The 18,327-nt window shown below is 39.0% G+C and overlaps 1 protein-coding gene across 1 annotated transcript in view; it reads left to right on the forward strand.

Moving 5' to 3' along the window:
* The window catches only part of adamts7 (a disintegrin-like and metallopeptidase (reprolysin type) with thrombospondin type 1 motif, 7), a 310,295-nt gene that overhangs the window by 206,814 nt on the left and 85,154 nt on the right, over nucleotides 1-18,327 (forward strand). Inside the window, exon 17 of the mRNA XM_061974905.2 lies at nucleotides 9,388-9,514. Within this exon, the coding sequence (XP_061830889.2) occupies nucleotides 9,388-9,514 (127 nt within the window). The remainder of the gene's footprint in view (nucleotides 1-9,387; nucleotides 9,515-18,327) is intronic.

Consider the following 18,327-nt stretch of genomic DNA (forward strand, 5'->3'; position numbering starts at 1 on the left):
GGACTATAAGTCGCAGTTTTTTTCATAGTTTGGCCGGGGGTGCGACTTATACTCAGGAGCGACTTATGTGTGAAATTATTAACACATTACCGTAAAATATCAAATAATATTATTTAGCTCATTCACGTAAGAGACTAGACGTATAAGAGTTTATGGGATTTAGCGATTAGGAGTGACAGATTGTTTGGTAAACGTATAGCATGTTCTATATGTTATAGTTATTTGAATGACTCTTACCATAATATGTTACGTTAACATACCAGGCACGTTCTCAGTTGGTTATTTATGCCTCATATAACGTACACTTATTCAGCCTGTTGTTCACTATTCTTCATTTATTTTAAATTGCCTTTCAAATGTCTATTCTTGGTGTTGGGTTTTATCGAATAAATTTCCCCAAAAAATGGGACTTATACTCCAAAGGGACTTATATGTTTTTTTCCTTCTTTATTATGCATTTTCGGCAGGTGCAACTTATACTCCAGTGCGACTTATACTCCGAAAAATACGGTAAATGATTATTTTGCGTACCAATTGTGATACGCCAAAGACACAATAGACTTTGAGATTTTATTGTATAAGCTACGGTATATCACTATGGTGTCAGAGGGGTACCTCTCGATTGGTTCCGCTCTTACCTATACGGAAGGCAACAATGTGTATGCGTCAATGATCACAATTCACCCTGTATGACCATAAATTATGGGGTTCCCCAGGGATCCATCTTGGGGCCTCTCCTTTTTATCCTATACATAAATGATTTTGTAAACTCCTCCGAAACTTTTCATAAAATAACTTTTGCTGACGATACAAATTTGTTTACCTCACACAGGAGCCAACACGATCTACAAGTAACTGTCAATTCAGAGCTTGTGAAAGTGGATTCCTGGTTCAAATGCAATAAGCTTTCACTTAATGTAAATAAAACAAATTTTATTCTATTCCGTTGTAATAAAAACCGGACAAATACTGAGCACTGCCATATCAACATCAATGGGCAGGAAATACAGAGTACTCCACAAAATTCCTGGGGGTCATCATTGACGAATACCTCAATTTCAAATGTCACATTAGCCATCTGTTAAACAAATTATCCAAATATGTTGGCCTGTTCTTTCACCTTCGTCATTATCTTCCTATATAAAACTCTCTTTGAACCACATCTAAACTACTGTAATGTCATCTGGTGTTATACCTTCCCTACCTACCTTCACAAATTAGAATCCATGTAAAAGAAAATCATACGTGCCCTGTCATGGTCCAAGTTTAATGCCCCCACTCGACATCTATTCCATAATTATCATCTCTTAAGACTGACAGAGTTCAATATTTATCAAAATGCTTGTTTAACCTATCAAGTCATTTACAGGCTGAATCTTAGGCTCTGTAGCTTGGTTCCTATCTACCACCCCCTGCATGCCCACAACACTTGTATCTTAGATCTGATATCAGGTAAACATCGTTTACTGGCTTGTACCGCTCGAAGTGTTGTATGCAGGGGACCAAAGATTTGGAACCGGCTTAATGAGAGCCTCAAGATGCTGTATCCATTCTCCAACTTCAAAAAGAAACTGAAAACTTACCTATTAACCACCTATCTCTAATGCCTCATGTGTGGTAGACTACTGTTGGGTTTTGCATGGTTGAATGAATGTATGTATGTATGTGTATGCTTGCTTTAGTACTATTATCTTGTGTTTATCATATAGCGTTGTTGTTTGTTGTTGTTGTGCTTGCTACCATGTTTTATCATTCCATGTACAAACTCCGTTTCCATTTGAGTTGGGAAATTGTGTTAGATGTAAATATAAATGGAATACAATGATTTGCAAATCCTTTTCTACCCATATTCAATTGAATGCACTACAAAGACAAGATATTTGATGTTCAAACTCATAAACTTTTTTTTTTTTTTGCAAATAATAATTAACTTAGAATTTCATGTCTGCAACACGTGCCAATTTAGTTGGGAAAGGGCATGTTCACCACTGTGTTACATGGCCTTTCCTTTTAACAACACTCCGTAAACGTTTGGGAACTGAGGAGACACATTTTTTAAGCTTCTCAGGTGGAATTCTTTCCCATTCTTGCTTGATGTACAGCTTAAGTTGTTCAACAGTCCGGGGGTCTCCGTTGTGGTATTTTAGGCTTCATAATGCGCCACACATTTTCAATGGGAGACAGGTCTGGACTACAGGCAGGCCAGTCTAGTACCCGCACTCTTTTACTATGAAGCCACGTCGATGTAACACGTGGCTTGGCATTGTCTTGCTGAAATAAGCAGGGGCGTCCATGGTAACGTTGCTTGGATGGCAACATATGTTGCTCCAAAACCTGTATGTACCTTTCAGCATTAATGGCGCCTTCAGAGATGTGTAAGTTACCCATGTCTTGGGCACTAATACACCCCCATACCATCACAGATGCTGGCTTTTCAACTTTGCGCCTATAACAATCCGAATGTTTCTTTTCCTCTTTGGTCCGGAGGACACGACGTCCACAGTTTCCAAAAACAATTTCAAATGTGGACTTGTCAGACCACAGAACACTTTTCCACTTTGTATCAGTCCATCTTAGATGAGCTCAGTCCCTGCGAAACCGACGGCGTTTCTGGGTGTTGTTGATAAACGGTTTTCGCCTTGCATAGGAGAGTTTTAACTTGCACTTACAGATGTAGCGACCAACTGTAGTTACTGACAGTGGGTTTCTGAAGTGTTCCTGAGCCCATGTAGTGATATCCTTTACACACTGATGTCGCTTGTTGATGCAGTACAGCCTGAGGGATCGAAGATCACGGGCTTAGCTGCTTACGTGCAGTGATTTCTCCAGATTCTCTGAACCCTTTGATGATATTACGGACCGTAGATGGTGAAATCCCTACATTTCTTGCAATAGTTGGTTGAGAAAGGTTTTTCTTAAACTGTTCAACAATTTACTCACGCATTTGTTGACAAAGTGGTGACCTTTGCCCCATCCTTGTTTGTGAATGACTGAGCATTTCATGGAATCTACTTTTATACCCAATCATGGCACCCACCTGTTCCCAATTTCACCTGTGGGATGTTCCAAATAAGTGTTTGATGAGCATTCCTCAACTTTATCAGTATTTATTGCCACCTTTCCCAACTTCTTTGTCACGTGTTGCTGGCATCAAATTCTAAAGTTAACGATTATTTGCAAAAAAAAAAAAAGTTTATCAGTTTGAACATCAAATATGTTGTCTTTGTAGCATATTCAACTGAATATGGGTTGAAAATGATTTGCAAATCGTTGTATTCCGTTTATATTTACATCTAACACAATTTCCCAACTCATATGGAAACGGGGTTTGTACATACTGTCCTCTGGACCCCCTGTCAAAAGCTTCTTCTAGCTTATTTGGGGGACCCTTTTATGTACCAACATCTTTAAATGATGATATTCACTACTATTGTAATTGTTATATGGCAGGGGTGTCAAACTCAAATACAGAGTGGGCCAAAATTTAAAACTGAACAAAGCCCCCCAAAGTTGAACAAATTAACCTTTTAAAAGGGACCCAAACAAGTTTTGCCTTGAATATTGAACAAGCAAGGCTTATATAACTTTATAGTGACATGCAAAATTGAGTTTCAAATAATAATAATAATAATTCCAAAATATCAATGGCATATCAAATAAAATTTAAATAAAAATTGAATGCCTCTTTTCTATTTGCAGCCTTCTGAGGTAAATATCAACATTAACTTTTTCCACAGGCTAATAATAAATTTGAAAATAAAATAACAATAATGAATGAATCAAACATTCCAGCCTTGAAGTAGCAAGAGAAAGTGCATGAATAAAACATTAATTATTGCTCAGTTTGCTACACTGATTTGCTTTAACACTGAATATGGAACAAGCAACGCTTATATAACTTAATATGCAAAATCAACTTTCAAAAAACAAACGAAAAAACATCAATGGTATATTAAATAAAATGTTAATAAAAAATGGAATGCCTCTATTTGCAGCCTTCTGAAGTAAATATCAACATTAACTTTTTCCACAGGCTAATACATTTTAAAATAAAATAACAATGAATAAATAACCATTCAGGCCTTTTTACTGCTCAGTTTGCGACACACTGATCTAATCTGATGTGCCCAAGCCAGATACCTGGCATCTTTTCTGGGATGCTAGTTCATTAATGCTCAGGCTTTGGGCTGAGGCAACCTTCATTATCGGGGGGTGTATATTGTAGCGTCCTGGAAGAGTTAGTGCTGCAAGGGGTTCTGGGTATCTGTTCTGTTGTGTTTATGTTGTGTTACGGTGCGGATGTTCTCCCGAAATGTGTTTGTCATTCTTGTTTGGTGTGGGTTCACAGTGTGGCGCATATTTGTAACAGTGTTAAAGTTGTTTATATGGCCACCCTCAGTGTGACCTGTATGGCTGTTGACAAAGTATGCGTTGCATTCACTTGTGTGTACGTACAAGCCGCTTAAATTATGTGACTGGGCCGGCAGGCTGTTTGTATGGAGGAAAAGCAGACGTGACGACAGGTTCTAGAGGACGCTAAAGGCAGTGCCTTAAAGGCACGCCCCCAATATTGTTGTCCGGGTGGAAATCAGGAGAAAATCAGGAGAATGGTTGCCCCTGGAGATTTTCGGGAGGGGTACTGAAATTCGGGAGTCTCCCGGGAAAATCAGGAGGGTTGGCAAGTATAAGTATTAGCGGTGAATGCGGTGTTACAGCGGCACTGCCGCTGTATAATACCGGCGGGCCAGTTCTAATGTTAATTTGATATTGCCTCAAGGGCCAAATAAAATTACACGGCGGGCCAAATTTGGCCCGCGGGCCAGAGTTTGACACCCATGTTATATGGTATTGTGAATAAACTAATGTGGATGTACCCGTAACACAGTTTGAGAGAATCACTGGTGTATTATGACAACATTATGGCCATAAATTAGCCGCACCGTTTCAAAAGCCACAGGGTTAAAAGCGTTGGAAAAAAGTAGCGGCTTATGGTTTGGAAAATATGGTAGCCCTATTAAATGAAGCTTTGCCAACTTCATTTATTTGTATCGTATTGTAGAGTTTACAAGACATGAGAATTACAGTGACACTGCGTGGGGTTTGAAGCCCCTTTTAATCATATTTCGCCCAAGCTCAAAACATATTCTTTCGTCAACGTGTATGAATACAAAAGTTAGGAAGTGGTGTTAATTCCTAAAAGCTTTGATGCTTGAATGTTGGTCTGCGTTCTCTGATCATCCCGTTTAGTTTTTTTTTCTCTCTGTCTTTCTCAAACAAAGCTGTCCTGCCTAGAAGTAAGGGAGAATTACCTATCGGGTGGTTCAGCCTTTCCATAGCAGGGAGGCGCTGTGAAAATGTCTGTTATCCTCTGATTAAGTCGAAATCCCCTGAAGTAATGATGAACGGAGGCACAGCAAGAAGGATGTAAACCTGTCATTAGGAGATATACTTTGCTCCGACCAAGCTGTGACATATCAATCAGATTTTTACCTCCTTATTTTACATTACATGAATAGATTTGCACATTAAACCGATGCAGTTGAATCTGCAGTCCTACAGTCGTGGTCAAAAGTGTACATACACTTGTAAAGGACATAATGTCATGGCTGTCTTGAGTTTCCAATCATTTCTACAACTCTTATTTTTTTGTGATAGTGTGATTGAAGCACATACTTGTTGGTCACAAAAAGCATTCATGAAGTTTGGTTCTTTTATGAATTTATTATGGGTCTACTGAAAATGTGACCAAATGTGCTGGGTCAAAAGTATACATACAGCAATGTTAATATTTGCTTACATGTCCCTCGGCAAGTTTCACTGCAATAAGGCGCTTTTGGTAGCCATCCACAACCTTCTGGCAAGCTTCTGGTTGAATTTTTGACCACTCCTCTTGACAAAATTGGTGCAGTTTAGCTAAATGTGTTGGTTTTCTGACATGGGCTTGTTTCTTCAGCATTGTTCGCATGTTTAAGTAAGGACTTTGGGAAAGCCATTCTAAAACCTTAATTCTACCCTGATTTACCACTTTTGACGTGTGTTTGGGGCAGAGCCGGCCCAAGGCATAAGCGTACTAAGCGCTTGCTTAGGGCCCCGCGGCCACCAGGGGGCCCCCAAAGGAATTAACAAAAAATTCTTATTTTTTATTTTTTGCATGTACGAGTCTGACTGATGATTTCTAAATGATCAAAGATATATTATTGTACAAAAACACAATTTTAGGTCAACAGGGTGCTGCTGCTGATCTAGGCTTAGTGATTCTTCCTGCCTCTCTTTAAATGTAAAGCTGCCTCTGCTGCACCTGTGATGTTTGCCGCCTGCTATGGCGTCACATTAGTGCCAAAAATCCGAGCGCATAAAAACTGTTATCGCGCGCTGATTCTCCACTTCGTGCGCGCGCGCGACACCCTTTTGCGCGCGCGCGGTGCCTTTTTAAGCGCGCGCGCGGTGCCTTTTTGCGCGCGTGCCGTCTCGGTCTGTGCGCTGGCATGTTTCGTTTTGGCACTTTGGGGGTGGGTATGCTTAGCCGGCCCCTTCTTTCTGATTGGCCAGGCGAAAAATGCTCAGAGATAATCAGAAGTATAGCAGGGCGGGTCATCGTCAATATGTATCAAGATTGTTATAGGCGCAAAGTTTTCACTTCTTCTTGAACATTTGTTTTCTAATTTATGGAATTTCTTTTGATTCAGCCATAAAATTAATGAAATAATCTTTGAATTTTGTTTTTAAAATGTTAAAAATAGCCTTTTAATAATGTATTCTGAAACAGTTTAAAATAATCAGAGAACTGACTAACACTGACCCTACACAACTATGTTGCACAATTAAGTCTTTTTTTTTTATAGCGAAAGAGGTGATTTCAACAGGTGCAGCATCCTATGTCATATCTACATGTAATAAGATTTGTAACAAGGCAAACCGTTTGTAAATTGGTCGAAAATCGAGCAAGTTATGGTAATTTAATTGGTACATGTACTAATTAAATTACCATAACTTGCTTTGACATCAATGTAATGATTGAGGCTAGCTGTCCGAGGTAAGATGGCTACAACGTTGCTACGCTGGAGAATGATTGGTCTTATGAAAAATGCTAAGAGCCAATCAGAAAGGAGGGGCCGTCTAAGCATACCTGCCCCCAAAGTGCCAAAAAGAAACATGACAGCGCGAGGAGAGATGCCAGGAGTACACAGAGAGCGCACAGACCGAGACGGCGCGCGCGCAGAAAGGCACCGCGCGCGCGCTAAAAGACACCACGCGCGCGCAAAAGGGTGTCGCGCGCGCACGAAGTGGAGAATCAGCGCGCGATAACAGTTTTTATGCGCTCGGATTTTTGGCACTAATGTGACGCCATATCTTTCCTCTCAGATTCAGACAGGACTGAGCAGGTGATCAGAGGACCACTGTCTATTAAGGAGAACTTTTCATTCCCCAAACGGCATGATGGCCGAAGTTTTCATTATCATTATACCTACAGACAGCTAGTCAATGGGGAAAAAGTCAAGCGTAGCTGGCTGACTTATTCAAGAAGTAAAGATGCAGTCTATTGCTTTTGCTGCAAATTATTTTCCAAAAAGTCCTTAAAACTGGCAGCCGAGGGACAGCGGGATTGGGTCAACATAGGTGCACTGCTGAAACAGCATGAAAACATTGAAGATCATTGTAGCAACATGGTGAAATGGAAGGAATTTGCCTTGCGTCTTTCAAAGGGGAAAACTATTGATGAATTTAACTTCAGTAGACTGCGCTCTCTTTGTACAAAGTAAACATTAAATATGAACAATTAACTAAAAATGTAAACTAGTAATTAAAGACTAATAAGTACAAGACTGATGAGACAAGATGACACTTTTACTGTAAATACAAAGCTTTATCACTTGGACTGTTCAACCCCAGGCCACTCTTGTAGCTGAATATTTTCTACATTTTAAGATTAGGAACCATATGTGGCACTCTGGACATCATTCGTTCATTCATTGGTATTATTTATGTTCTTAACTGGGCCACCCCCATATCTTTATAAATGACATGTCATTTGTAAAGACATGCCAGGCTGACAATAGGATAATGTAAACAACACTGCCAGAGCCGCAATGAGTTTATAGTAGGTGTGTGAATGATCAACAATCAATATTATTGGCAGAAATAGAGGTCCCCAAAATCAAATTTTGCTTAGGGCCCCATGGAGGCTTGGGCCGGCACTGGTTTGGGGTCATTGTCCTGTTGGAACACCCAACTACGCCCAAGACCCAACCTCCGGGCTGATGATTTTAGGTTGTCCTGAAGAATTTGGAGGTAATCCTCCTTTTTCATTGTCCCATTTTCTCTCTGTAAAGCACCAGTTCCATTGGCAGAAAAACAGGCCCAGAGCATAATACTACCACCACTATGCTTGATGGTAGGATGGTGTTCCTGGGATTAAAAGCCTCACCTTTTCTCCTCCAAACATATTGCTGGGTATTGTGGCCAAACAGCGAAATTTTTGTTTCATCTGACCACATAACTTTCCTCCAGAAGGTCTTATCTTTGTCCATTCCAAATTGAGCTGTTTGGCCACAATACCTAGTAATATGTTTGGAGGAGAAAATGTGAGGCCTTTAATCCCAGGAACACCACACCTACCGTCAAGCATGGTGGTGGTAGTATTATGCTATGCAGAGAGTAAATGGGACAATGAAAAAGGAGGACTACCTTCTTCAGTACAACCTAATATCCTCAGCCCGGAGGTTGGGTCTTGGGCGCAGTTGGGTGTTCCAACAGGGCAATGACCCCAAACACATGTCAAAAGTGGTAAAGGAATGGCTAAATCAGGCTAGAATTAAGGTTTGGCCTTCCCAAAGTCCTGACTTAAACGTGTGGACAATGCTGAAGAAACAAGTCCATGTCAGAAAACCAACAAATTTAGCTGAACTGCACCAATTTTGTCAAGAGGAGTGGTCAAAAATTCAACCAGAAGCTTGTGGATGGCTACCAAAAACGCCTTATTGCAGTGAAACTTGCCAAGGGACATGTAACCAAATATTAACATTGCTGTATGTATACTTTTACCCAGCAGATTTGGTCACATTTTCAGTAGACCCATAATAAATTCATAAAAGAACCAAACTTCATGAATGTTTTTTGTGACCAACAAGTATGTGCTCCAATCACTCTATCACAAAAAAATAAGAGTTGTAGAAATGATTGGAAACTCAAGACAGCCATGACATTATGTTCTTTACAAGTGTATGTAAACTTTTGACCACGACTGTATGTAGTAATTGAGCTATTTGTGATGTGATTTGTTGATTTTTCGATTTTCTGTGCGGCACCATCTAATTGGGTTGTGTGTGTGTGTGCGTGCAATGTCAGGGAAAGTGCTCAAACAAAAATCCCATCTCATTGTCATTCCAGGTGTTCAGAGACAGATCGTTCACTGTGTGGAGAGGACCAACGGGATCGTGGAAGAGTCATTGTGTGACCCTTTAACCCGACCTGATGATAACCAAACTACGTGCAACAAGGAGCTTTGTCCCGCCATGTGAGTTTGCCTACTGGCACGATTTCATATTAAGTGTTCAACCTTGATCAATAAAAAAAAAGAAAACACTTGTTCTAAAATCGGTTCACGAAATGACACAAGAGTCAAAAGGCACATCTATAATGATATTATGTACAAAGAAGTCTGAAGGACCATGTACAAAAACAATCCATAATGTTTTTTAAATGACGAACATGATCTGATGAACTATTATAGGTGGGACTCTTTGGGCACATCATGATTCCTTCTGATTCTCAGTTTGACAAATCAATTCAGAATCGATTTTCGATTCAACGCGATTCTCGAAATATATTACCGTATTTTCCGGACTATAAGAAGCACTTAAAATCTTTTTTTGTTTTCTTAAAACTCGACAGTGCGCCTTATAACCCGGTGCGCCTAATGTAAGGAAAAGGTTTGGTTGAGCTTACCCACCTCAAAGCTATTTTATTTGGTACATAGTATAATGATAAGTGTGACCAGTAGATGGCAGTCACACATAAGAGATAAGTGTCGGCTTCACCGTTTGATGTGCTTCAACTTACGAGTATTATTTTGGTGTATGTATAAGGTAAGACATATTATCTGGCGTTTTGTTTCGTAATTTCATGCAAAAGCAACTTTTCTTACCTTCTGGTACCTGCTGATGTGTATTTGGGATCTGCATAAATCCTGAAAAATTGCGCAAGTCCGCAATTGTAGTCCGTGCCGACACCGTAGTCGATAAGCTTCTTCTTTTTCTCTATCTTCTTGTTATGTGGCATTCATCCTCCGCTGTTGTCATTTCTAATATAAAGTAGTGGTAAGTTCTTACTTATATCTGTCAGTAAACTCGCCATGAAAGCGCTAAAACATACCGGTGTAGTGAGTTTACATTATTCACCCAAGGAACTTTAGTTATTAGAGTTCCGATCGGACGTTTTTTCACGGGACAAATTTACAGTGTTGTTGTTCCCGGATAAGGAGATGCTGCTCCGTTATTGATTTAAGTAAAGTCAGAATGTCATTAAAACAGTTAGCTCCATCTTTTGACACATCTTCCACCCCCGTCCTTGCACGCTACACCGCTACAACAAAGATGACGGGGAGAAGACGCTGCCGAAGGTGAGTCACGTAAATAAGACCGCCCACACTGTTAGAAAGTGGCTTGAAGATGGTCTGTAAAACATAATCTATGCAACATTTTGACCAAAGAACCACCATTACATGTTATGTAGACCACAAGGAAGTGTTTTACATTTAGGAAAAAAATAAAAATAATATGACTCCTTTACTGCGCCCTATAATCAGGTGCGCCTTATATATGAAAAAAGATTAAAAAATAGACCATTCATCGGCAGTGCGCCTTACAATCTGGTGCGCCCTATGGTCCGGAAAATACGGTATTTGGCATATAAATTATAACAAACCTTTTTCCAAAGATTACAGGTTACAAAAGCTCCTCTTAAAACTTAATTTTCTAACTGTATATTTGAAATTGTATTTACAAAAATCACAGAATGTTAATCAGGCTCGTAAAGGAAAACAGAGCAATTCCAACCCAGTCCACAGCTTTACAAAACTTAGGATAGAAGTTTTCAAATCTACTGAGAAGACATACAAATACAATACTTATTAAATACAATACTAAAAAAAGGTAACCCAAGAATGTATAAAAGCGTCAATGTGAGTAATAATAATGATAATATCAATAGTTGTTGTTTTTAAAAGAAGAACAGCACACCTTAGAACTATACCAGTGTTTCTTAAACATATGGCCCATTGTTAAGCCGCGAGCGCTCCAGAGAAAGCCGCCAAAGTATGTTGGTTTCTCAGCTGTAATCCATACTCAGCTGTAATACACTTTTCCACCATTTGTGGCAGTAATGACAACCTCAAAGCATCCAAGTCTGGAACCAAATTCATCGAGAAGTTTTTTAAGCGCAAACATTATGACTAAAGTGTTGCAGCTGTACTTTCATTGGCACTTTAATTTTATTGACAGTTTAGTTAAGAGACATTCATTATTAATTAAGTCTATTTATTTTAGCTCAACATAATTGTATAAATGTATTTTTTTCTTGGTTATTTGTGAGTCCCTTCTGATGCAGTATATTTGGTTTGTACTTATTTTTCTAATCAGCCTGACCTAAGCCTTAGGTTTATCTGTTACATTAATAATAATATTTGGGTTTAACACTAGGTTTCATATAATTTCAAGGATTTGACAGTAAGTAGGTTATGTATAATTATTGATTACAAGTAAAATCAAAAGTAATATTACTAATTCATTGCTAATATTTGAGTGGGTCCTGGATTTGTCTGTAGTGGAAAAGTTGGGCCCCGAGGTCAACAAGGTAAAGAACCCCTGGACCACAAGTGTCAGTTCTGGCCCGCCACATCATTTTATGTGGACCGTGAAAGTTTGGAAAAAATGGGTTTCAATAAAATACTTATTTTTATTTTTATTTTTTTACTAAATGCATTCGTTCTTTCAATTTTGACAGAAAAAAAATGCATATTTTAAACTTTAATATTATCTGATCATGCCAATTATATCATTATATACTGTATTGCAAAACTAACTTTGTGAGATAAGAACAAATACTTCAATATCTGCTTGTCACCTTTATTTATGATTTTAAAGCAAGTTATAAATAAATAAAAAAATCTAATAGACAAATGCATATGCATTTCGATTAATCATGATTAATCACAGGCTATTACCCGCATACATAATGTAATTCTTTTTTTTTTTTTAAACGGCCCTCTAAAAGCAGCCATTACTGCGATGTGGCCCTCAATGAAAATGAGTTTGACACCCCTGCCCTCTACTATATACAGTACCATGCTGTACTATAGAAATAACTGTACAAAAAAAATTACTAAAATAAAATACCCGTCAATCACAATGCTGTAAGTAAGAACATCAAAAATATCACAAAATAAAGTGACAATGAAATAACATCAAGAATCACTTATAGTATGCTGCACAGAAAGCAGCAAAGTTTCTTCTTCGTGTGGGCCAATTACTTGCGGGCTCGGGCTGACAGATTTTTATAGTTTTTTGAGTGCTTGCTTATGAGCTAATGCCATAGCTTGCTAAATTGCTAACATCTTCTCTGCTAGTCTTAACTGTGGCTTCAGTTGCTACCGGGCGGTAAGCAAAAATGTCCCTTTCATTGTACCAGCAACTTTAGGGTTTTCCGGTCTGTATCCAGCTTCCGCCATCCTAGTCACAGCCGTCGTCACCCATGTCAGGTTCAAACACCGATGACATCTAATAGACAAGACAAGAAGCAAAGGAAATCAAACAGAGACAGGATTCAATTTAGCTCATGAGGAGAGCGCCTGTGTGCCTGCACCCTCGTACAGCGTCACCACACCGCTCTGACGAGGGAGTTCCACGCCTCAACTTTTATTTGGGCCTTTTCTGCTTACATAGCATTACATTACATTACGCAGCTGCTCCTAAGGGGAGGTAGTCATAAACAGCTTTTGCACTCGGTCATAAACAGTTCAAAGAAAAGGTGCCTGGAGCTGCGTCAGGTCTGCTCCCTCTCCGCTTTGTAGATCTCGGGTCAGGACAAGGTCTTGCTGCGGCTGTCAATAGATCAAAGAAACCGACTCCTCCATGTCGCATACCATCGCACACAGTGGAATTTTACAAGCCTTTTGCTTAGAGATGTCCGATAATATTGGACTGCCGATATTATCGGCCGAAAAATGCTTTAAAATGTAGTATCGGAAATTATCGGTATCGGTTTCAAAATTATCGGTATCGGTTTCAAAAAGTAAAATTTATGACTTTTTAAAACGCCGCTGTGTACACGGACGTAGGGAGAAGTACAGAGCGCCAATAAACCTTAAAGGCACTGCCTTTGCGTGCCGGCCCAATCACATAATATCTATGGCTTTTCACACACACACAAGTGAATGCAAGCATACTTGGTCAACAGCCATACAGGTCACACTGAGGGTGGCCGTATAAACAACTTTAACACTGTTACAAATATATGCCACACTGTGAACCCACACCGAACAAGAATGACAAACACATTTCGGGAGAACATCCGCACCGTAACACAACATAAACACAACAGAACAAATACCCAGAACCCCTTGCAGGGACGCTACAACATACACCCCCCGCTGTCCCCTACCCCTCCCTCCCACCTCAACCTCCTCATGCTCTCTCAGGGAGAACATGTCCCAAATTCCAATCTGCTGTTTTGAGGCATGTTAAAAAAAATAATGCACTTTGTGACTTTAATAATAAATATGGCAGTGCCAAGTTGACATTTTTTTCCATAACTTGAGTTGATTTGTTTTGGAAAACCTTGTTACATTGTTTAATGCATCCAGCGGGGCATCACAACAAAATTAGGCATAATAATGTGTTAATTACACGACTGTATATATCGGTATCGGTTGATATCAGAATCGGTTATTAAGAGTTGGACAATATCGGAATATTGGATATCTGCAAAAAGCCATTATCGGACATCTCTACTTTTGCTTGATAAAATGAAAGACAGCTTTTGTCTTGAACTCAATGGAACACAAAGTTGTGTGATAACTTGTATACAATTATACTGACAACCCACATTGTACCTGATGTGACGTGGTTAGCGCCTTTGATGGCAGGTTCCACCATCAGTGTGTGAATGTATGTGTGAATGAGTGAATGTGATGTATGATGTGAAGCACTTTGGGTATCGTTTCAGGTATAGTAAAGCGCTATATAAATACAGACCATTTACCATTTCGCTAAACAAGCAGGAACACAATGCCAGCCAATCAATGTCCACTTCATTATGTGTGACCATTATTTCATACCTCAAAAAGGTCACGCACAAGAAGAGGGCGATGACATACAGAGACTGTAACGTTACAAGTTAAAAATTAGATTGACGTATTTAAAAAAAAAAAATGAATGCAAACATTTGACACCCTTTATTATGCAGTACACAATAAAAGGGTTGAAAAACACTGCTCAATCATGTACAGTCTTACCTCAATTATCACAAGACCCCCCATGGATTGTGAATTTCCGCAAAGTAGAGTGGCTTTTTGTTTGATCAATCAATCATTGAAAGTTTATTTATATAAAGCCCCGACTCACAAATGCCTCAAAGGGCTTCACAAACCACAAACATCCTCGGATCAGATCCCACATCCGGGCAAGAAAAAACTCAACCCAATGGGAACAATAAGAAAATTTGGGTCGGACCGCAGATGTGGGACAGTAGATGGACATCCATTGTTTGATTTAATTAAGACACGCCTCCAGATGACTACAATGTGGCGTGTTGGTCAGCTTTAGGCGCATGTCAAGTAGGGTGTCATCAGCATAACAGTGAAAGCTAACACTGTTTTTTTTTAATTATTTTTATGAGTATTATATGTATTTAAAGTATTTATAAACCAGGGCTATTCCACTAAATAAGGCAATTTTGTGTGTGTGTGCGTGTGTGCGTGTGTGCGTGTGTGTGTGTGTGTGTGTGTGTGTGTGTGTGTGTGTGTGTGTGTGTGTGTGTGTGTGTGTGTGTGTGTGTGTATATATAAATATGTACATATTGTTGTATTAATATAATGGATATATTTAATAATTATTATAATTGGTTATCAAGGTTATGTGAAGGTTCGACTCATACCTTGTTTAAGTTTTTTAATCAATCAGAAATATCAAGCAGCTAAAATGTGACAAGCATGGATCATCCCATCATCCCATTTATTGGATTTAAATTTAATGTTGATTGGACGTTTTTTTTTTTTTTTGCAGCATGACTAGGGAAGGTTGTTTGGATTGGGTCCTATGACTAAAAGCTGTGCTGTGTTTTTACTAAGTATAATTAATGGTTGTGATACTTTCGTTGGCCATGAAAGTATCACAACAGCTACCAGACCTCTGGCTATTTGTATATTAAATTAATACACCGCTCCCCGCCATGGTTTATTGATATTGTGCCGTTTCATGGCCCAAATTGAAGACGCCGGTGGGCCGCACTTGGCCCGCGGGCTGTAGTTTGGAAACATCTGTTCTAAGGTAACACTTAAGGGACTTTAGGGTCATAAATTAGGGACTAGGGCGCCGGATTTCTGCCTTCACTATTATTTTCATTTTGAGAACCAGCATCCACTGGAGTGGACATTTGTTTTTGGTATATATCTTTTTTCATTAAAAAAAATACTACAAACGATATGCACCGTAGTGGGTAACGGTCTTTCGTAGGTTAAAATGTCAATGCAAGGATCTATCAATGTGTTTACACTGGATCAGTGGAGGGCCCATTGTTGGGCAATGAGCATCCCCTAGAGGGGTACCAAAAATATGTTTCTCAGCTGTGATCCGTATGAGCCACAGCGGTACTCAGTTGTAATACAGTTTTCCACCACCTGTGGCAGTAATGACAATCTCAAACAAGAAGTCTTGAGGTAAAATCATAGAAGTTTCTCAAGCGCAAAAAATATGACTACCGTATTTTTCGGACTATAAGTCGCAGTTTTTTTCATAGTTTGGCCGGGCTCCAGTGCGATTTATATATGTTTTTTTCCTTCTTTATTATGCATTTTCGGCAGGTGCGACTTATACTCCGGTGCGATTTATACTCCGAAAAATACGGTATTTGGATTTGGATTAGATTACATTTACTTACGAGGTTAAGATGTATTTTCATTTGCACTTTAATTTTATTGATCGTTTATTTAAGCAATATATGTATTGTTATTTATTATTTATTTAGTTACATTCAGCACTCCATAATTGATAGGATAAATGTATGTAAATGTATTTTTCATCAGTTATTTAGGTGTCCCTACTTATGCAGTATATTTTTCTAATATTGTTTTATTTGAGCTATCTTATATTTATGTGTTCAATAAATAATAATCTCTGTGATTAGCACATGATTTCATATTATTTGACAAGGTTGTTAACCTATTAAACTGTAAGTAGGTTAGATATAATTATTGATTATGATTAAAATCAAGATGGCTAATTGAGTGGGGCCCAAGCCCCTCTATGATGAAAAAGTTGGGCCCCAAGGTCAGTAAGTGTCAGAATATATATATATATATATATATATGTATATATATATATATATATATATATATATATATGTATATATATATATATATATATATATATATATATATATATATATATATATATATATATATATATCATTGTGGACCTGTGTTAAATTATTTCATGTAGTTTAATTATTATACAGTGTACATCATCACAAGTTTTCTTTTTTTTTTTTTTTAATTCCTACAATTTATACAGGATCAAAAGTAAATAAACAGTATTTAACTTGTCCATGTCCAATCCATGACAATGTTAAATCGGGTTTACTGTGAACAGTGACATTGGTTTTCCAGCAGGTTGCTTGGCAGGTTTAAGCCTTTGTAAATCCTGAACATCCGAATCAATTTCCTTTCATTTCAAGTGGACAGTTTGGATCTTTTTTCCAGACCTTGGCAAAGTGGAGACACATTCAAATGACATGCACTTGCGTACAATTGCTTGAACTGATTATCTTGGACTCTGTAGTTGTTTTGGAATGACTCTTTTCAATTTCCAATTCTTTTTTGATCTTCACTAAGTTTCTTGGACTTTCCAATTGTTCTGTAATGGTGGATCCAATGAGAGCTGCCAAGCGAATTATGTTATGCTGCCAAGAAGACACAACCATCTGCAGTCAATTAAAAGCACTAACAAGAAGTTAAATTACTTGGGCCTTGGAGTTGTCAACTGAAAAGACATTCTGGAACTGTCAGCACCACATATATTATGGTTAAGATGAATGTATATAAAGGTATAGACCAGGGGTCAGCAACCTTTACCACTCAAAGAGCCATTTTGACCAGTTTCACAAATTAAAGAAAACAATGGGAGCCACGGAAATCTTTTGAAATTTTAAATGAAATAACACTGCATACATACTTTTTTTTTTTGCTTTGTGCTATGTGGGTCTCAGACACGCGGCCCACACTTTAATATGTAAATTGAACGATAGTGCAGCCCGCGAATTTTACATGAATGGCGTTTGACAGCGTCATACTTGTACACCCTCCCGATTTTTCCGGCAGACTACGAATTTCAAGGTAACTATTCTCTCGAACGTGCCGTGTCGGATCTGCATTTAGCGCCCACTACAACCAGCGTGCCGGACTAGCCACACTTTGTATGGGGCTTCAGCTTGTTCACCTAAGTGACAGCAAGGCATACTTGGTCAACAACCACACAGGGTACACTGACGGTGGCGGTATAAAAAACTTTAACACCCTTACTAATAATGCGCCACACTGTGAACCCACACCAAACAAGAATGACAAACACATTTCGGGAGAACATCTGCACCGTAACACAACATAAACACAACAGAACAAATACCCAGAATCCCATGCAGCCCTAACTCTTCCGGGCTACATTATACAGCCCCGCTACCAAACCCCGCCCACCTCAACCGACGCACAGAGGGGAGGGGGTTGATTTGTGAGGGAGCAGGGTTGGGTTGGGGGCGGGGTTTGGTGGTAGCAGGGGTGTACAATGTAGCCCGGAAGAATCAGGGCTGCATGGGATTCTGGGTATTTGTTCTGTTGTGTTTATGTTGTGTTAAAGTGCATATGTTCTCCCGAAATGTGTTTGTCATTCTTGTTTGGTTTTGGTTCAAAGTGTGGCGCATTATTAGTAAGAGTGTTAAAGTTGTTTTATATGGCCACCAATAGTGTAACCTGTGTGGCTGTTGACCAAGTATGCCTTGCTGTCGCTTACGTGTGCAGGCAGAAGAAGCATATGACGAGAGGCTGGTCTTACACGCTGTTTG

Source organism: Nerophis lumbriciformis, linkage group LG15 (assembly GCF_033978685.3).
Source record: "Nerophis lumbriciformis linkage group LG15, RoL_Nlum_v2.1, whole genome shotgun sequence".
NCBI lineage: Eukaryota > Metazoa > Chordata > Actinopteri > Syngnathiformes > Syngnathidae > Nerophis > Nerophis lumbriciformis.